Source organism: Balaenoptera acutorostrata, chromosome 17 (assembly GCF_949987535.1).
Source record: "Balaenoptera acutorostrata chromosome 17, mBalAcu1.1, whole genome shotgun sequence".
In the NCBI taxonomy this organism is placed as follows: domain Eukaryota; kingdom Metazoa; phylum Chordata; class Mammalia; order Artiodactyla; family Balaenopteridae; genus Balaenoptera; species Balaenoptera acutorostrata.
Window position 1 is genome coordinate 19361590 of NC_080080.1, and position 21627 is coordinate 19383216.

A 21627-nucleotide genomic window follows, 5' to 3' on the forward strand; every position below is an offset into this window, starting at 1 on the left:
GTCATTTTTTTGGGGGGGTCTATTTTCTCATCTGTAAAATGGGCATAATAATAGTGTTCTTGCATTCTTCAGAGTTGTTTAGACAATCTGATGGGTCAATGCATTTGAAAGTAAATAATATAGCACAAAAAATTAATAGTATTATTAGGAAAAGATTTTTGAAATTAGAAGAGCCCTTCATAAAAAGATTAGTGTCTGATTAACATATCAGTTTCTGATTGATGCTGCAACCCCCTACCCCCCTAAAAGGGTATTTATATTTTTCATGGAAATCAATGGGAAACATTACAGTCCTTGCTTTAAACAAAAGTTATTAAGATTATGAGTTTCAACTAAAATTGTAAAAGCTCTTGGGGACAGTATTCTGGTTTTTCTCTTTTATGTGTTAATTAAATTCCGTTATTTTAAAAGTGTGATTATTTTATTTTGATTGAATAATTATTTATTTCTTGGTTATAATGAGCTGTCTCTTCTTTTCAATGCCAGCACAAACCTGTTACACAGCGCCATGATCATAGATGAGACGCCTTTGACTAGAAGGTGTTTAGCCCAGTCCTTGGCCCAGCAGTTTTTTGGATGTTTCATATCCAGAATGTCTTGGTGAGTAATTTCAAAGTTTACAACTACTGAGAAGAAGAATCAGGAAAGTTTATTTTTATTTTCTTTTCCTGCAGTGTAAGTTGAACTTTGTCCTAACTGCAGATAATTAACAGACACTATTATATATATTTAAAGAAAAGTAATAAGTATAAATTTCATCCTAAATTTTTGGCCGTGTCCTCAGTATATCAATAGAGTTAATTTTGCAATTTGCAATAAGAATAAGGTAAGAATTTTGATAACATCAGTTTCCTAAAGAACTAAATAAATACTGTAGATACAAGGACTTCAGTGTACAGAGAACTGTAGTTAAAATTCTGATGTCAATATTCAGTGCAATTGGTAATACTTAAGGTAAAATAATGGTCCTCTACAATAGTGATGATGCTATAGGGATTTTCCTGTTAGTTCCTAGATTTGTACTAATTTACTTGAAAGATGTGAGAAATAAAGCACTTTTTATTTTCTTTTTTAAATTTGAGGTGAATTTGAAGAAATAGACAAAATTCCCTTAAGACTATAACTTATGATTATAATATATAGTATGTAAGTCTTGGTGTCTTTTTCTTTCTTTCTGGAGGGGAAAGGGTGGAGGGTAAGGCCTCTTGATTTGTAATTTTCCCAAGACACATAGTTTCATTAAATGATAGTATCTGGAACATGATAGACGAAATGTTTTAATGAAAGAATGGATGAATGGATAAACATACGAATAAATAAATGAATGAAAGGTGTCATTGCCTTTCCACTTAAGAAACTAAAAAATAAGTATTTAAACTTGAGGTCTTAGGATCTCACTGATAATTATGCATGGGATTGATAATAAAAGAATGTGGACTTTTAAGAATTGAGCTTAAATTGGGCTTCCCTGATGGCACAGTGGTTAAGGATCCGCCTGCCAATGCAGGGGACCCGGGTTCGAGCCCTGGTCCGGGAAGATCCCACATGCCGCGGAGAAGCTAAGCCCGTGTGCAACAACTACTGAGCCTGCGCTCTAGAGCCCGCAAGTCACAACTGCTGAAGCCTGCGTGCCTAGAGCTCGTGCTCCGCAGCAAGAGAAGCCACCACAGTGAGAAGCCCGCGCACCGCAATGAAGAGTAGCCACTGCAATGAAGAGTAGCCCCTGCTCTCTGCAACTAGAGAAAGCCCGCGCACAACAACAAAGACCCAACGCAGCCATAAATCAATCAATCAATCAAAAAAAAAAAAGAAAAAGAATTGAGCAGTATGGTCCTGGCTATGTGCACGTCTTTCCTTAGAGGCAGACAGTATGGGCAGACTTGGTTATAAGGGAAGCAGCACTGCCAGAGCAAAGCACAAACATAGGTACCTTGAAACAAGAGTATAAAGTGGTCTTATAATTAAGTTGATGCCAGATGTGAAGAAGGTACAATGAATGGATAGGTAGAATTCAGCCAGAGGAAGTGGGAAAACCAAATGGTTTGATAACTTTCATTTTCTTTAAGAAGGCAGAGAAGTACATGCTAATGCTTGTTTTGTTACCCTCTTTGGCCTTTGGCCAAAAATATCTGAAGAATTTTTATTATTAAAATAATAAAATTTATTATATGTTATTTATATTAAAAATACATAAAATGATGTATTATTATTTGACTTTTTGCTTAGGTCTGATGAATGGGTATTGAAGGGAATCTCAGGCTATATTTATGGTCTCTGGATGAAAAAAACTTTTGGTGTTAATGAATATCGCCATTGGATTAAAGAGGTAAAAGCAACTAGATCCATTATCCACTTAGAAGTCAATACGACATGTTAGTGTTCTCCAGATTTTCAAGTCATGTGTCCTTTATTTTTTAGTAACTATAAAATACTTATTGTCATTTGAAAGTCCCTGAGTTTTTCCAGCAAAATGAGAATCATTTTACAGAGAAAGACTAGTGGTCTATTTTATCTGCTTTCCATTGTCAGTGTTGGCCTCCAAAGACTTTTTTGCTAAGAACGAGAATATTTAAGCTCCTTAAACATGAAGTTAGTTGTTAGATATATTCCAGCTCCTCATAGTAGTCATTTTTAATGTAATTTTGTGCTTTCTGAATTTGTTTAGGCTTAGAACCTAGATTCTGGAGTCAGTTTGCTTTTCATTTTGCTTCATACATTCACAAGCTTTATTTATGATTTTGCTTAATCTTTCCAAGCCTCTTTTGTATAAGGAGAGTAAGTAGTAGTAGTATCTACTACTAGTAGTAGTATCTTCTACTACTAGTAGTATCTACTGCTACTACTAGTATGGACAGGGATTGTGAGACGTTATACATGTAATGTGCATAGTGCCTAGGTCATAATAAGTACTTATTATATGTTGGCTAGTCCTTCAGTGATTTATGTTCTCTGTCATTTTCACATCTTTTCCCATTATTTAAAGATTTGGCCAAAAAGAGAAAGTCAGTTGTATTTTGCCTAGCCCATTCTGTTCATATACATTTTAATCATATCATGTTTATCTTCTCACCTCTCAGGTGGAAAAATTTCAGCCTTTAATAGCCTCATTAAATAGACCCCCTCTATCCTCCTTCTTTTCTCATTTTATATGCCTTCACCATCTAAACCTAAACTTAAGTAAGCCAAAAAGTAATTGCAAAAGATTTCAAATATTGAGAACTATAAAAGATTCGTACATCTAGAACTGAAGAGTCCATTTTTAATTTCAAAAACTTAGTGTTTCAGGCACTGTTACAAACATTTTATAAATAGTAACTATCTTAATCCTCCTAACTACTCTGTTATTATTTGCATTTTACAGATAAGGAAACTGAGGCACAGAGAGGTTAAGTTATTTGGCTAAAGTTACACAGCTAGTGAGTAGTAGAGCCAGGATTCAAACCTGGCTTTTAACCACTTCATTATGATTTTTACCACTTCTCTGTACTGCTTGTATGTTACTTAAACTAGTCATGAATTTCCAGCACAGTTGTGTTGTCTTTTTTTCCACTTAAACTTTTATTTTTTCATTTTGATCTGTGTCATATTAAAGAAAACTAGAGAAGTTTTAAAATTATAGATCCTGACATAATTTTATCCCTATTTGTTTTTACTTGCTTAAATCCTACACCAGAAGCAAAATACAGAGAAGGAAGAAATAAACATGGAGAACAGGTCAGAGAGGTTGAGGAGAGCCATTAGGAAAAGTTGCCAGGCTACTGGCCAGCCCTAAAGTCACAAAGTAGAGAGGGCTTTTTGGCTCTATCATTCAGCCAGTTGTGTAGTCTGCTTTGTTTATAACATAAACTACCCTTCAAATACATTTCATTTATTTTCAGAAATTTACATTCTGATTCCAGCAAATTGGAAACCACAGTTGAATTCTAAAATTTGATATGTAAAATAATTTTCACTGACCCCTATTTTTATATCTTTTTAAGGAGCTGGACAAAATAGTGGCGTATGAACTAAAAACTGGTGGAGTTTTATTACATCCCATATTTGGTGGAGGAAAAGAGAAGGATAAGTATGTTTATTGTTCAGAGATACTACAAACCTTGTTTTGTGGGATTAGTCTTTTAGGATCACTTGTATGTGTATCGAGGCCCACACAGGCCAAAGAAGTGGTAATAATGGTCTGTAATAATACTGAGCCCACAGACATTGGTAGTATTCTAATTACTCCTTTCATTACTATTGCATGTGATGACTGTAAATGGATTTAAACATTAAAAAAAGACTAAAAGTAATAAAGCTTTTTTCTTTTTCATGTTAATTTCCTAATGCTTATATATCGTACTATTCTCGTAAATGTTTAAAAATAATAGAAAAGGCTAAGTAGATGATTTCAGCATCAACACATCCTACCTATACCTGTTTATCTGAATGGTCAGCTACCTAGACACTTATTTACTCTTTCCTTTTTTCCCTCTTTCCTTTTATTTCCCTCTTTCTCACTTTCCTTCTTTTCTTTCCCTTTCTATTTTTTAGCAAGTCACTGAGACAACCACTTACAAGAACATAATGGTACTAGCAGGGATTCTTATTTGTTCTAGGGTCCGTGAATTCCCTAAGGGAATATGGATTGAATTGGATGGGAAAGTTTTTCTGTATTTTTTACTCACCATTAACTGAAATTTTATATTTCCTTTAATTATGACTGTAGGTAACAGACAGTGCTTTGACTTTGTCAACAGTAGAAATCATGGATGTTTTCTTGTCACATTTTAATTGTTAGCAAGTATCTTGAAATATTCTTTGCACTCATTACCTTAAAGTTACTACAGTAGACCACTGCTAGATCTTGTTATTTAATGCATTAATAAACTAGCACATATGTTGGTAATGTCATAGTCTTAAAAAATATTTTGATAACTGTATTTCATTATAATTGGTTTCCTTTGTAAACCTGTGTATTTTATTGTGCACATTTAAAAGCAGTTTTTTCTGTGGTCCGTAGGATTAACCAGACTACCCAAGTGTCTAAAAGTACAACAAAGGTTAAGAAACTGCAAGTTGTATAATCAGTAGTCTTCTTTGGTGGAAGCATGGTCACTGAGACAAGATTAAGTCAGTGGGAAGGCATAGGAATTTGGAGTTAGACAGACTTGGATTTTTGTAGTTACTGATTTTTGTGAGCCTAGAAAATTGTATAACCTTCGTGAGTGTGTGTGTTTTAATGTGTAAAACAACAATGATGATCCATCTTAACCATGTTGGTTGCCAGGGTTACTTGAGATAAAGCTTTATACATAGTACACGCTCATTAAAATGGTAGTTCCTTTCACTTTCTTCTCTTGACTGTCTGCTATATGGCAGTTTCCCAGCATATAATTAGAGCATTCCCATTGTGTGTAAATAATTATTTACACTAAATGCTTTTACCTTTGTTCTGTCCATTTATTTAGTTCCTTTTGTATGTTTGATTTTCAAAATTTATGTATAAAAGCAACACATGAATGCATGCTCTTTGAAGAGATTCAAAACAAGACAGTTCAGAAGCATGTGGAGTAAAAAGTAAAGGATCTTTTTTAGCCCTCTTACCACTTCTCACTCCCATCACTTCCTCTCCTTGGAGATAACCATGATTATAAATTTGGTATATTGTCTTCCAGACCTCTTGTTTTTTTCTGGTCTTTATTTATGTGTATATGGCAGTTAAAAAGTATAATTTAGTCATGCGTGTTACTGTGTACTTCTCTTTTTTAAAAAAATTAACTGTATCTGTATTTTGGCAAGCATTCCATGTGACTGTATGTGAATTTCCTTTGTTCTATTTATGTGCTATATAGTATTCCATTATACCTTGGAATTTATTTAACCTTTTTCATATTGCTGTCCATAAGCCCAGAAGTAATAAGTAGAGTATAAAAGTAATTTTTCAAATATCAAATTACAAAATTTTATATTTCAGTATGCCATGCTTTTTAAGGAGTGTAATGACTATTCTTACACATTGATTGTGAGAGTCTAATTTGGTACACTGATTTTGAAGGGTAATTTGTTAGTACCAATCAGAATTTTAAAATGGGTAATTTTTAGATTCAGCAATTCAACTTCTGAGTATGTTATCATATAGAAATTATTCTTCTAGATATTTGCCATACAGAAATACCTGCACATGTATGAAAAGATAATCACTGTAGCATTATTTGAAATAATAAAAAAGTGTAAACACCTTAAATGTTCATGTATGTTGTAAATATTTTCTACAGACTGTACCTATCTTTTAATTTACTGATGATCTCTCATGTCAGAATTTTTAATTTTTACATAGTCTGGTCTTTATGTCCTCTGGATTTTATATTTTTCCTTGTGAAGATTTTTCCCACCCCAAAATTATGAAAAGAAATTTTTTTCCTTGATTTTCTTCTAGTATTTTTATAATTGTTTTTGTTTAAGATATGTAATCCATCTTGAATGTTTTTTGTGTATGCTTTAACTTGGGGATATTGATTGGAATTGCATTGATTGTATGGATGAATTTGGAAAGCATGGAAATATTTACACTATTGTGTCTTCCTGCCAGGAGGTTGACATGTGTTTCTGTTCATTCCAATTTTCCTTTATGTCTAGTTAAGTTATTTTTAGATGTTTCCTAGTCTTCGTTGCTCTCATACTAAGGAAATTGCTATGGTATTCCCATGAGGTTTTTGATTTATTGTCTTGATGTAGCTATGAAATTTATTGTTTATTTAATTCAAATTTGTTATATTAAACAAATCTGTTTATTTTTTTTAGTCCAGCATCCCATCTACACTTTTCCATAAAGCATCCACATACGCTGTCCTGGGAATACTACACTATGTTTCAGTGTAAAGCTCACCTTGTGATGAGATTGATTGAAAATAGGATCAGTATGGAATTTATGTTACAAGTAAGTATTAAAGAACTTAACAATTGTAAAGAAAGATCTGTTCTATATGTATATAATCTGAATACTATTCTGTAGAATAGGAGTCAGGGCATCCAATTAGCTGTTTGCCCAGCAAGTAACCTGTTCTTTTTGTTGTGTTTCCTCAGATGTAGAGTGGGTATGAATACTTGACCTACTTAATGCAGGATTTTTATGAAGATAAAACTAAAATGTGAGGTTAAAAGTAAAACCTGTTTATGCTACGATTTTGTGTTTGGCATTATTTAGAATATTAAGGATGAAGTGCCATTTACAAATATTTTCAATAGAAAAAAGCAAATTTATCTAAAAGATGGTTATTTTTGCTATCGCTAAATTCTGCCATATGTTTTAAGCAAGTTTGGGCGGAAATAGTTGATATGTACTAGTTGAGGTAATAGAAGCCAGTTGTATTATAAATGCTCAGCTATTCTTTTTCCATTGATAATATTCTTAGAGGTAAGTGGAAAATAACTTTTTAGTAATCTTTTTTTAAATTTGCCTTAAAGTTAAGTTTCTTGAATACTTCTGTCCTTTATCTTGCCTTTAAAGAACAGAAATATTAAATGAGATGTGGTCTGTAAAGAGCCGGTTCACTTCTTAGAGTGGAATAAATGCAAATGAGTGTTCTCAACTTCTTAAAGAATGTATAGTTCCTATGTAAAGCTCGTAGCACAATATGTTATAGGTGTTGTATATTATTATAGCTCTTAAAAACACAGTATTCATTGTCTGGCCAGGATGTCATTAAAATTCAATTATATTTAGAGGAAGAATGATTTTATAGTCTGGCTGTTTAAATCTTTTCATGCTTCCATTGCTAATAGTCTTTAACTAAAACAATCAATGAAGTAAGATGTGAAATTGTTTTCTGTAATTGTCTATAATAAAGTTATAATGCAAAGTGGGAATAGTACAGAATTGCAAGCAATGTATATTATCTTATACAAACTAAATGATACTTTGATTCTTGCAGGTTTTCAATAAACTGCTAAGTTTGGCTAGTACTGCTTCATCTCAGAAGTTCCAGTCACATATGTGGAGTCAGATGTTGGTTTCCACATCTGGATTTTTGAAATCCATCTCGAATGTCTCTGGCAAAGACATCCAGCCTTTAATAAAGCAGTGGGTGTATCCTTTTCAATAGCAGTTCAGCAAAGGAGGGAAGGTTAAGTGCATAAGGGGAAGGAGGAAGAAAAGGGCTTTGCGGAATGAAAGGAGGTAAATAATAGTAGAAACAACCAGGAACTGTAAATCATTTCCTCTGAGGTGCCTACTAATTATTGAGACACACATACATACACATCTGTATCTGTAAAATTTGGCATATTTTAAAGTACCTTTTAGTGTGTGAGTATAGCAATAGGCTTGATGGTGAGGGAGGTAAATAATCCACCAGACAGGCCTGTAGGATTACTCGTAAGATGCAGTGGTCTGGTGACTTTTAGATGTGGTTAGAGGTTGGCACAATTTGGTGGTATCTTGGAACTTTTCAATTGTTACATTTTTTTTCATTTCAAAGCACTATATTAATAACCCAGTAGAGTAGTTTTGCTTCTTTCAAAAAAACGAATTTCTTGATGTTTCAGAATTTCTTTTTAAATCTGGGGAAACATTTTTCACAGGAATTTTGAATACTTTGCCACCTGGTTTACAGTGGAGTATGCTCTTAAGCTTTGAACGGGGGGAATGCATTTGAAAATTATTACTACCCTGATGAATAATTTATTTTGTTTAGTACGTATTTATTTTAGTATGCAAAAATTCCTTTACAATTCTTCAGAGACCAGAGTGGAGTGGTAAAATTTTATGGAAGTTTTGCCTTTAATAGAAAACGAAATGTCTTGGAATTGGAAATAAAACAAGATTATACATCTCCTGGAACTCAGAAATATGTGGTAAGTTTTTTTTCCAAAATGGCCTTCTTCACTGCTTTCTCGCCAGTTTAAATAAAGGAAGGGTTTATGGGTGGGGAGCTGGTTGGAAGTTTCATAATGAGATTTTGTTTGCAAAGAATGAAATTGAGAAAACACCAAGTGTAAGGGAAGGGAGAAGAGGGCTGCTGATAGAGATCTTAGAGGAAACAAATTCTCCCTATTATCCCCACCTCTGGTACCAGCTGCCTTTCTGTGTCTCCACATGGAGGTCTTGTATAGTGTTATTTTATATCTTGATATGTTTACCTATACACATAAGAACACACATTGGTTTTTATTCTAGTACTATCTTTGAACAGTATGTTTCTTTTTAAAGGGACCACTTAAAGTGACAGTACAGGAGTTAGATGGATCCTTCAATCATACATTGCAAATTGAAGAAAACAGTCTTAAACATGATATACCCTGCCATTCCAAAAGCAGAAGGTAGGCATTGGATCATAACTATAAACTGCAGTCTCACAGATTAAAATGCCAAAATAAAAACCCTAATGTATACCTAATTTTTAAGTAGAGAACATGTTATCTAGTATTGTTTTCCCCCCTTTTACTTCAAGTTAGTATTACCAAACATTCTTTTTTTTTTTTTTTAATTTATTTATTTTTGGCTGTGTTGGGTCTTTGTTGCTGTGCACGGGCTTCTCATTGCGGTGACTTCTTTTGTTGCGGAGCATGGACTCTAGGTGCGCATAGAGGCTCAGTAGTTGTGGCTTGTGGGCTCTAGAGCACAGGCTCAGTAGTTGTGGCTCATGGGCTTAGTTGCTCCGCGGCATGTGGGATCTTCCCGGACCAGGGCTCAAACCCGTGTCCCCTGCATTGGCAGGTGGATTCTCAACCACTGCGCCACCAGGGAAGTCCCCAAACATTCTTTATTTGCTTTCTGTTCTTGACAACATTTGTATCCTTAGAATTAAATAATTAATTTTAAAATTTAGGTTTGAGAATCCTTATTTTGTAGGGACAGGGGGAGGTGGAATGGAAGTTTGAGTTTTTGGAGCCAGGAAAAATTCAAGACAAATCGCTTAGGCTCATTCTTATTAGTCTCATTTGATTAATATCTACAGAAAATATTGGGGAAATGATCATTGACTATAAGGAAAGTAGCTGAATACATATGTCACGAAAAGCCCCTGCATCTTCTTTATTATGTCTCCTTTACTCTCCCTTTTCTCTGTATCACCATGCCCTGAAAGAACATTCTTGATGTCTTTCAAAGGCACATTACCAGTTTACTTAAAAAATGTCCAATGGTTCATCTTTTATTTAATATATTTTTTCTTTACCACTTTTTTTGTTTTTTAATTCAGCTATTAGCATATGCTCTGAACAGTGAAAGGAATGTGTAGTAATATCAAAATTTCAGGGACAGAAGTCTTATACATATGACTACACTTAGGTTGTCTCAGACAGACAAGAATGTCAGTTGATTTTGAAGGCGTTTAGAGAACTTGATTCTGAAATCTCTGTAATCATTCTCTGTGAAAATTCTTTCTTATTAGTTCAAAGTGAAATTCTTCTTTTTGTCCTGTCCACCTTTGAAACCGAGAACACCTGATAGCTACCCTTTTCATAACATTTCCTTTGTTTTGCTTTCTCTGTAGTAATAGCATGTCATTTATGTATCCTTTGGTGTGAGGAACATAAGAAGACTGTGCTCTCTTTTCCTATTTTGTCCTCATGTGACCATGCATTTAGTGTAGTGTCCAGTAGATTTTATGATTCAGGAGTAATTTGCATGGAAGCAGTTGCTTTTGTTTTGGCTTATCTTAAATCTTGTGCATATTACTTAATTATACACATTAATTACTACTGTTAAGATGTTTTGTAGTTTACACTTGCTTTATTTCATATAGGACAGCACCTTGCATGTACAGAACATGTTCAGAATTATTCATGTCTCATTTCAGGCCTGGTTATTTTTTCGTTTTTTTATAAAGGATTTCTTTATTTGGTAGATCTCTTATCTTTCTGTATAAAACTTCCAGGTACCAGTTCTTGGGAATATATATATGTTTTAAGTTAACATTTAATTGTATATTTCTGATTTTTGTTAAACTTTGATGAGGAAGACATTTTAATATCATTTACTTCATTCCCTTCAGTTTCAAAATAGACAGGTTTTGTGGTGTTTAAATTCCATTTTCTATCTCTTCCTCCTTAGGATATCTTTCAACACTGTGAAATTCTTAATTTGAACTTCAGCTGTTCTTTATCTGTTTTCAGAATTGGAAATGTCACAATTTTCAGACTTACTTTTCCTTAAATGTAGGAATAAGAAGAAAAAAATTCCACTGATGAATGGAGAAGAAGTTGACATGGATCTTTCTGCAATGGAGTAAGTTAGTTACTTAAGTTTAAGGATATAACATTTTCTGCATTCTCATTTGTCTTGTAATATATTTACATCTAAAAGTATGTAAATGTCCTGAAATTAGTGCTTTTAACACTTTTAGAAGGCAATAAAAACCTTATGTTGAAAACAAATTTTAACATAAAATTATAATTAATCAAAGAGAAAAGTAAATCTAGCCTGGCCCAGGTGAAATTCAGAGGAAGTAGCCTTGCATTAGCTTTCTTGCTTCCCTGGTGGCCTCTAGAGCAGTGCTTCTCAAACTGAAGTGCATGTAAGTCACTTGGGGAATCTTCTTAAAATTCAGTTTCTGACCCAGCTCTTCACTAGTGGGTCATGATAGTTTGCATTTCCAGTGAGTTCTCAGATGTTATTGGTTTTCTTTGTCTTTGGACAAAGCCCCAGGGCACTTTGAGACTTGCTATGTTTGCGAAAAACAATTTAAATCTCATTGTAAAAATTTTATGGTAATATTTATTGATTGACAGGCATTTTATTTTTAAATATAATGTAGCTCAGAGTTTATTTCGCCCATCCATATTGTGCCTGTGTATTTTTTATAAAACATCTGTAATTATTTACTAACTTGGTTACCAAATATCACTTCTATTTATTACACAGTTTATATAATCTTTCCATATTAAGTCCTTGCCTGTAGTAAGTACCCAGTAGTATTTGTTGAATTGAGTTTATATTTCAGGTGGTGTTCTTTGATAAGAGCATTAGACTAGATTTTTAGGATGGTTGCTTTTTTCTTTTTTGGCCACGCTCCAGGCAGCATGAGGAATCTTAGTTCCCCAACCAGGGATTGAACCCGAGCCCTGTGCAGTGGAAGTGTGGATTCTTAACCACTGGACCGCCAGGGAAGTCTCTAGGCTAGATTTTTAAAACTGTTCTTGTTACTTTGAGAGGTACATGAGGATAAATTTATGCTATACCTCTGAACTATGATTTCAGAACTTTCTGTTTGATAAAAATGATCATGAGTCTAGCATTTTTTAAAAAAAAAAGTCAGCTAAACAAATTAATTTAATAAATTAATAAGAAATAAGTTTATCTGGGACTTCCCTGGTGGTCCAGTGGCTAAGACTCTGCACTTCCAATGCAGGGGGCCTGGGTTCGATCCCTGGTCAGGGAACTAGATCCCACGTGCCACAACTAAGAGTTCGCACGCTGCAACTAAGAGTTTGCATGCTGCAAGTAAAGATCCCGCATGCCACAACGAAGATCCCGCGTGCCACAACTAAGACCGGACGCAGCCAAATAAATAAATTAGTTAATTAAGAAAAAAAAGAAATAAGTTTATTTTAGTTACAGATTGATGTCTCATAAAGAGTGGCATTTATAGCCATTGGCAAGTATTAGACTTTAGGAAGTAAAATGAAGAAATTTGGTCCGATTTCCCCTTTCACATCATACAATCACTAATCAAAATCCCCAAATTAATATTTTCAGATGGATTTTTTTGTTTCAACAAGATCAATATAGGGGTTCCCTGGTAGCGCAGGGGTTAAGAATCCGCCTGCCAATGCAGGGACACGGGTTCAAGCCCTGGTCTGGGAAGATCCCACATGCCGCGGAGCAACTAAGCCCGTGCGCCACAACTACTGAGCCTGTGCTCTAGAGCCCGCGAGCCACAAGTACTGAAGCCTGCATGCCATAACTACTGAAGCCTGCATGCCACAACTACTGAAGCCCGCGCTAGAGCCCACGCTGTGCAACAAGAGAAGCCACCGCGATGAGAGAAGCCCACATACTGCAACGAAGAGTAACTCCCGCTCGCTGCAACTAGAGAAAGCCCGCGTGCAGCACCAAAGACCCAACACAGCCAAAAATAAATAAATAAATAAATAAATAAATTTATTAAAAAAAGATCCATATAGATTAGACATTGTAAGAAACTTGAAATTCATATTAAACATAATGAGAAAATTGTCAAAGTGATTTTTAAAAACGAACGCAGCAAAACTGCATGGAGAAGGGAATCTGGTTAATAAATGCTGTGTTTTTATAAATATATGAAACTGAAAAAATAAATAAAAAAGAAATTTATATTTTCTTTCAGTGCTGATTCTCCTTTGCTGTGGATAAGGATAGACCCAGACATGTCGGTATTGAGGAAAGTAGAATTTGAGCAAGCGGATTTTATGTGGCAGTATCAGCTCCGCTATGAGAGGGATGTTGTGGCACAGCAAGAGTCCATTTTGGCCTTGGAAAAGTTCCCCACTCCAGCATCTCGGCTTGCCCTTACTGACATATTAGAACAGGAGCAGTGTTTCTACCGCGTGAGGATGTCAGCTTGCTTCTGCCTTGCAAAGGTGAGATTATGTACAGTAGAAAGAAAACAAGGTGGCTGATGCATATTTTAAAAAAAACAAAAATCTCTGAAGGTGAATTAAAATTCACCGTAGTCTTTAATTTTACTTGGTGGTTGGTCTCTTGAAAGCTTTTGCCAAATGCTTTTAACAAGGCTGATTTGAAGAAACACGTTTTGACCTGAAAATAAATAATGCACTAAAATTTTATAATTGTCAAACTGAAATTGAGAGTTTAAAACCAAAGAGAATTTTCCCATTTTATTGAATTGCCAACCAAAGAATTGTTAAAGCAAAGAATGTAAGAAATTCCTTGGTTTGAGTGATATTTTATATTATAGTACATGAAATCAGTTCATCTTAATTATCCTACTGTGGTGGTGATTTCTTGTTGGTTTGAGCTTAGTAATCAATATTAGGGATATGGAATTTAAAATGATAGGTTCTGTTATTTAACGTACTAGAAAAGTTATTTTATTAAGAAAACTACATATTTTTCTTTAGATACAAAAAAAAAAACCCTGAAGGTAGAACAAATGAAAGCCAGAAAATGCAGACAAATATTTGGCCAGAAATACTGGGTTCCAGGTATTTAAAAAGCATATTGGTACTAGGTTCATTCCCATATAGTAGCTCTCTTGCCTTCCTCCCTGCTAAATCCACTTGTCCAACATTTCAACAGATTATAATGGTTTAGATTTGTTTTATCTCTAATGCTAACTAGTGAGCAGTTTGATTCCTACATCTACTCAGATATATGAGGGAAAATGTGATTTTCTTTGATAATCATCTGCTAAGGATGTAATTTCATTGCTCCTATAAAGTTCTTCGTGATTCTCACATGCTAAATTCTTAGCAGATCCATAAAATTATAGACTTATTTAAAGTTAATTATAATTTCATTCTTTTCAGACATGATTTTTATATACTCTAAAAGTATCAATAGCAAGATGTGGATTTTTTTGTAAAGTGTTCTTACAGACTTAAGTGGTAGCACTGTACTTGCTTATTTTTAAATTAGGGTAGATTTAAAAGCCTTATTTAAAATCCATGGTGATGTTTCTATCTGATAAATTTAAAACATTAGAACTGCATCTGCCTAAATGGACAAAACTTACTCAGAATAAAAGTCTTTGCAAGCAAGTTTTCTTAAAACATAAAACATAAGAAGAGTGCTCCAATTTAGAAACTAACTTGTAGAAAACAGTTACAAGTGTACATAAGAATTTTAGGGGGGGTAGAGTTTATATATATTTATAAATATATAAATATATTTATATACATTTTCTTGGAAATGATCATGAGAAGCTAAAATGTATTAAATTTCTAAGAACTGAAATTGTTAAAAATGAATCCGATTGTATTGATAACTTTTAGAAAGCTATTTTATTTATTTAAAAATATGTTTTCCATGGTGATGGAAATTACTTCATTTTCTAATTATTTGCAGATTGCAAATTCAATGGTGAGCACATGGACAGGACCACCAGCCATGAAGTCACTCTTTACCAGGATGTTTTGTTGTAAAACTTGTCCGAACATTGTGAAAACAAACAACTTTATGAGCTTTCAAAGTTACTTTCTACAGAAGGTACATTTTCCCTTCTCGTTTTCTTATGATTGTTTTTTGCCAATATCTGTATATCTCAGTTTAACCTGGGGACTCTTCAAATATTATTTACTTTCTTAAAAATGATTTTGTCTGTGTTCTCTTTTTGCTTCTAAAATGTTTTCCAAAGTTTCAGTTGTTCATTAATTTTATGAACTGTGTGCGAGTAAGTCACTGTCCATATTAATACTAAAGTAAGTAGAAATGGCTAATTTGACTTTCTGGTTGGTTACATGGGGGATGGAGGCATGGGTGAGTCCTCCTGATGGCCATCCTTGTAGGATGTGGGCAGCATTTCTGAGTCGGAGACAGTACAGCACGCAGCTCTAGTTTCAGTCCCAGCTCTGCTGCTCACGAGCACTTTGCAAGAGGACAAGTTTCTGAACTCTCTAAGCCTCAGTTTACTCAACTGTAAATTTATCTTTTTTTAGAATTAAATAATATCAAGCATGTGAAGTGTTTCACACTATATTTTTATCAGATAGCAAGTTTTTTACAAATGGTAATTTAGAAAGTGGTGGTGTGATAGAGTCGCTGTTTTAGGAAGTGATGTGGGAATGGCAGGGTGGGCAGCATTGGGGCCATTTGGAAATCATTTGTAAAATATTTTGAGTAATTTAATAATGAAGGCCCAGATTAGATGAACTAGATTGAACTAGAAGGAGGAGTAAAGTTGAAGTAGAAAAAAACTAATGAAGTCTATTCTTTCATGATTTGGTGTTGAAGAGTGTGAGAAAGGTGACATGTTGAGGATAAAGCAAGGCTGAGAAGGGACATTTCAGGTTTTGTTTTGTATAGAGGGAGAAAAAGCTTGAGGCATGTTTGGCACAGAGAGAGGAACCAGTGGAGAAGCAGAGATGAAATATTCATCTCTTGGGAGCAAGTAAATATAAAAAACCTAAGATAGAGCAAATTCTGAAGTTATTGGTAGTGGGTGGGGACATAGTTGTGAGGTTAGTTTTAGAAAAGATAAGAACATTCCTTTTTCTGAGGCAGGTAGAAAGCAGATTAAAAGTAAATGAAATGGTAGATGTTGAGGGGAATGTTAAGCAAGGTGAGATTTGTATGTGATGGAGAGAAATGTGAAAAGAATTACCCAGCCACATTGAGACACATGCTGAGAGTGGAAGTCATGACATATTGATAGTGAATTTCATCAGCAGAACAGATTCAGGAGATCTGGGTTTGGGGAAAGCCAATATTGGTGTGATCAAAGAAGTCTGAGGCATCCTGTTATTTTAAAGAACCGAGCATTTCATAGTACTTGAACATGTTGCTCAGCTCTCTATTGCCATTTCACTAGTGTATGGTCTGGAAGCAAGTTAATTTCTGTGACTACCGAATATGTCCCCTTCATTATGCCATTGTGCTTCCATATACCTGAGAAGATCAATATTCAGATTGGGAGTTGTGATCCATTAATGAGGGGGGTAATGAAATCAATTTGGAAGTTTTGTTTTGTTTTTTTTTAAATAAAACAATAGGCAGTATCAGAATGCGACACATGAAATAAGGGTAGGTGTAAGGTTTTTTTGGTTTTATTTTTTACTTTGTATACATGACATATAGTGTGTGTGTGTGTGTGTGTGTGTGGTTGGGATGTAAATGTATTTCTTACTGTGGGTTACAGTCAAAAAAATTGGAAAAGCAGTGCTTTTAGACTAGTTCACCTTTCACATAATACTTCTAGTGGCAGAAAAGAGAGAGAGAGGATTAGTGCTTAAATCAAATTTAAGTCCTATTTCTATGGAAAAAAACCTTTCCCTCAGTTCTTACAGCATTAATAATAACTATTGTAACACTGACCGTCCCCTTGCTTCTGGTCTTTCAAGCAAGCAAAGGAGCCATGCTACTTTCTGTCCCCCAGTTTAGAGGCAATAGTTACTTTGAATCAGAAGACGGGGTAGTCCAAATCTCTCCGTGTACTGGGGACTGTGATGTCTATTTGTCTGTAGTTCTGCCTTGAGCTTGAATAGCTTGGTTTTACTGGTAGAGGTTACCACTGTGAGTCAGGCTTCTACTTCCTGAGAAAAGTTGCCTATGAAAATTTGGAAAGGAGAAAGTTAAGCTGGATTTTAGATAATTTACCATTTTTCCTTAGGCTGAGAATGGGGTGGTGGTACTGGAGAATCAGTGTCTTCTCAGACTGGTGATTGAACTCTACTGTCTGCCTGCCACATGCCTCCAGCCACTGCATCCGTTAATCCTGAAAATGGTTGTGAGGAAACTAGACTCCTGCTCAGTAAGCAACTAGCTATAATAATCCATCTTACTAGGTAGTGGAGTAGAAGTTGAACAATGGTCTTATCTAATGTTAAAGCCCATACCTTGTCCCTTGTAAAACACAGAACTGAATTTACATTACACATACCTCTTCTAACAAATGGGCTACAGAGTGTATCCAGTTATGCAGCTTTCCCCTTGGTTTCCTACTCAGCTCCTTTGTTAGCATGTTTGAGACATGTTCCCAATGGGAGGGGGTAGGAGTCGGTGGGGGTTGGGGTCCATCCAGATACCTGTGTCAGCCCCAGAGTAACCCTGTTTCAGCATATACTTCATTGAATTGTAGTAATGAAAATTAAAAAAAAATTTTTTTTGTAGACTATGCCAGTTGCGATGGCTTTATTGAGAGATGTTCATAACCTTTGTCCCAAAGAAGTCTTAACATTTATTTTAGACTTAATCAAGTACAATGACAACAGAAAAAATAAGGTAAGATACCTTAGTATTATAAAAGTAGCCAGTGATATTTTGTTTTTAAAGAAATATTTAGACTGTGAAATCATTGTTGTGTCAATTATACTTGAAATTTCTAGAGAAAGAAATACACAAACATGATTTATTATAATAATCAGTAGATGAAAACCAAGATAACTTGGTTTTTAAATGTTCCTTATACCTGTTATAACGTGGAGATAGAAGTACATCAAATTTTGGGAACTCAGCTAACTTTTGTTTTGGTGAAGTCTGACAGCCCAATTTTATTTTTATTCCTTTTTTCTTTTATCAAGTGATACCCAGAAAACAGTTCCTCTTGGGATAACTTGTTCATTGATGAATTTGACTTTTTTCTTTTTTACCATTATGTGTGTTTTACTCGTTTATTTAGTAAATAACTATTGAATGCCATGCTTCAAAAGCTATTTCACCTTACTTGTTATCATTCTAACCATCAGCAAGTGTTTTTGAGAATATATGCTATGCTAGGCGGTACACCACGTTACATAGAAAGAATGCATGGTAGTTGCCATCTGGAATTTCATTTAAATTAAACATCTATTGAAGAACTGCTGCATATCACAGTCTGATTCTGGGGCCTCAAGGATTCAGCCTAATGGGGAAATCAGACAAGTAAACAGGTTTTGCATAACTGCTAAAGTGGAGGTATGTATACACAAATTTCTAGGGAGATTCAGAGGAAGTAGTGCCTTCTTCCAAGGGTATAGAGAGGCACTCAGGGAAGTTTTGTACATAAGATGTGACCCTCGAGCTGAGTCATAAGCAATAGGATTTTCCCAGTCTGAGTAGGGCCTGTCTAGGAAGGTTACCCCAAGCAGAAGGAACAGCACATATAATGACACATGTAACTTGTAGGATAAGTTGAATTCATGAGAAGTTTAATAAAACATTACAACAGTAAAAAAAAGTCACAAGTGGACCTCCCTGGTGGCACAGTGGTTAAGAATCTGCCTGCCAGTGCAGGGGACATGGGTTCAAGCCCTGGTCCAGGAAGATCCCACATGCCACAGAGCAGCTAAGCCTGTGTGCCACAACTACTGAGCCTGCGCTCTAGAGCCTGCGAGCTACAGCTACTGAGCCTGCGTGCCACAACTACTGAAGCCTGTGCGCCTAGACCCCGTGCTCCGTGACAAGAGAAGCCACTGCATTGAGAAGCCCACTCACCGTGATGAAGAGTAGCCCCCGCTCGCCGCAACTAGAGAAAGCCTGTGCGCAGCAACGAAGACCCAACGCAGCACCAACGCAGCCAAAAATAAATAAATTAATTAATTAATTAATTTTTTAAAAGTCACAAGTATTTTATTTACAAATGGTGATTTATAGTGAAAATCAAGAAGGCAAAATTTTCCTCTTTAACTCAGTAGGGTAACATTCAAATGATTTAAACGTCCTTAAATTAGTTCTTTAAAAGAATACATTATAGCTGATACACTTTTTCTTTACATTTTTGAATATTGTTAAAGAAGTTTTTGTAAGATTTTTTCCTTCCTAATCTGTTGGTTTGTTTTGACTTTCACTTACAGTATTGCTTTCTTCATCTACACGTGAATTTCTTTTATTTGAAGATATAATTGTCTTCAGTTAAGACTAGCATACATCTTAATCCCTGAAGATATTAAGGACAGAATAAATGCAAATAACAACAACAGTAATAATAGCTAGTTTTTTGTATGTTCCATGGCCTGTACCAAAACTTGATTAATATGATCCTCATCAGACCTCTGAGATAGATACTGTAATTATCTCAGTTTCCATTTGAGGAGATAGACGCTAGTAAAAGCTAACAGATTTACTCAAGGTCATATATGCGGTAGGGCCAGGAGCGAAACCCAGATTTGTCTGATATCAAAACTTAAAAATTATGGTTGAGAGAAAAAGATTTTGTTGTTATTTAAAGATTTGCAGATTAATGGATTAAAACTGGAAGAAAAGATGTGATTGGATGGTGCCTAAGAATATTTCATTGATTTTCTTATGTTTGTTTTTAAAGTGCTTCACTTCCAACCACTAATGATTTGTCTCTGAGGGCTTTGGTTAAGCATATTTTTTAAAAAAGTTTCACTATATAAAGTTATTTATTTAGTTTTCACATAACTGGAGAATCATTTCTGTTTTCGTTAAATAATAAACTTACTTAAAACCAATATTTTTAGACTTAAAATTATTTTCACTGGTATAAATATTGTGAAGTTAGCTATCTTTTGGACTCTATAAAATTATAAAGTGCATGAGAAGAAATGAAAGATTTTTCTGCAATTAAGATTAAATTAGAAATACAGAACATTAAATGCCAAAAAGAAGTTGGGATTTGGGGGTGGGGAGATATTTTTAAAAATTTTAACATCTCATGAATTGGGCAGGAGCATTAAATTCAATATTCTAGATAACTTAGTTTTCAAGAAGACTAAAATTAAATCCCTTTCAAGCCTTGTTATTAGCCATTTTATATGAAAATCTTTTATATATACACATGAATTTCTAACGTATATTTCTAATAAACCATATATACATTTATGAAATTTGTCTTCTTAAATAAGTATGCAGGACATGGGTTGAACTATTCCTGATACCAAACGATCATTGTTAAAAACTTCAGTCCGCCTTTGCTGCAGTACGTTGACATTGATACCTTCAGTTGTTTTTTTTTGTAGGAAGTTTTGCTGTATGTACTAAATGTCCCCACACCCCCCCAGTTGTGTTTCACAAATTATTTATTCTTCACTTGACTTTGGGGTGATCAGATAATCTAGCCTGTTCGATTAGGAGTATAGTGTCTGTGAGAATTGGGTATGGTCTGAGGGGTAAATGTGAAATATTTTGGTTTTTGTACTTCATCCACATCCCTGTCTCATTTTTAATTTCTGAGTTTATTCTGTGCTCTGAATACTTAGTTCAGAAACAGTGGTTAAGTAAATGGTCTTTTGCTTTGTTAGCAAAGTGGTTATCAGAGGTAACAATGAAACTATAAAAATACTTGGAGAAAACCTATAAACATTATTTAAATGATCTCTGAATGCAAATGGCCTTTCTGAGTGTGAAACAAAACTTAGAAACCATAGAGAAAAGGTTGACTGAAGTTACAGAGATTAATTTTTTTAATCATTAGAACAGTTTGAAAACAAAACTCGTCCGTGGTGAATACTTGTGGAGTATTTTTTCTTTGGTTTTGTGTGTTTTTATGTGCCTTGTTTTTTTTCCTACCTGGTATTCAAACATAGGAATGTTTAGGGACTGTGCCATTGTGTGTGTCAGTCCGAGGTTCTGGCTCCATGGTGGACGTCAGAAGGGGCCAGGTCGTCTTCCTTTGTCCCCTGGCAGTTTGTTTTGCCACAGCATAATCCCAACACTGCTGATAGAAGTAATTAATTTGCTTGCTCCATGTTCAGATTTCTAGGCTAGAGCATCTGAGTTGCTGAGTTTAAATCAAACCACACTCAGATTGCTTTCAGTAAATTGCTTCTCTGGGAATTGACTGGGATATGGATTTAGGAATTTTTATTTGTTTTTTTGGATGGTTTCCTCCCTTTTCTCTGCTTCTCTTGCTAGAACTCCTATTATTTGTATGTCATGTGTTCTACACCAGCCTTCCAACTTCCTTGTGCTTTCTTTCCTATTTTTTGCTCAAAATTTTAGGAGTTTTTTTCAATTTTATATTCCAATTTAACTTTTATTCTGATTCTCTGCATATTTCTTTCTTTTAAAAATGTATTATCCTGTTGGAAGGCATATCATTGGTTACTTCT

General features: G+C 34.7%; 1 protein-coding gene and 1 non-coding gene across 8 annotated transcripts in view; both read left to right on the forward strand.

The window, feature by feature from the left end:
* The window catches only part of TAF2 (TATA-box binding protein associated factor 2), an 82804-nt gene that overhangs the window by 24678 nt on the left and 36499 nt on the right, over nucleotides 1–21627 (forward strand). For 5 of the 7 annotated variants that reach the window (XM_028168158.2, XM_007188822.3, XM_028168160.2 and 2 more), the window contains 12 exons: nucleotides 487–600; nucleotides 2227–2326; nucleotides 3981–4066; nucleotides 6781–6916; nucleotides 7911–8065; nucleotides 8718–8832; nucleotides 9188–9297; nucleotides 11141–11206; nucleotides 13287–13539; nucleotides 14987–15127; nucleotides 17247–17387; nucleotides 17747–17857. In XM_028168158.2, the coding sequence (XP_028023959.1) occupies nucleotides 487–600; nucleotides 2227–2326; nucleotides 3981–4066; nucleotides 6781–6916; nucleotides 7911–8065; nucleotides 8718–8832; nucleotides 9188–9297; nucleotides 11141–11206; nucleotides 13287–13539; nucleotides 14987–15127; nucleotides 17247–17387; nucleotides 17747–17857 (1528 nt within the window). The remainder of the gene's footprint in view (nucleotides 1–486; nucleotides 601–2226; nucleotides 2327–3980; nucleotides 4067–6780; nucleotides 6917–7910; nucleotides 8066–8717; nucleotides 8833–9187; nucleotides 9298–11140; nucleotides 11207–13286; nucleotides 13540–14986; nucleotides 15128–17246; nucleotides 17388–17746; nucleotides 17858–21627) is intronic. The other 2 variants (XM_028168159.2, XM_007188825.3) reach the window with 1 other exon arrangement.
* On the forward strand, nucleotides 12287–12359 carry TRNAG-UCC (transfer RNA glycine (anticodon UCC)). The gene has a single exon. It is a non-coding gene; the product is annotated as a tRNA-Gly (tRNA).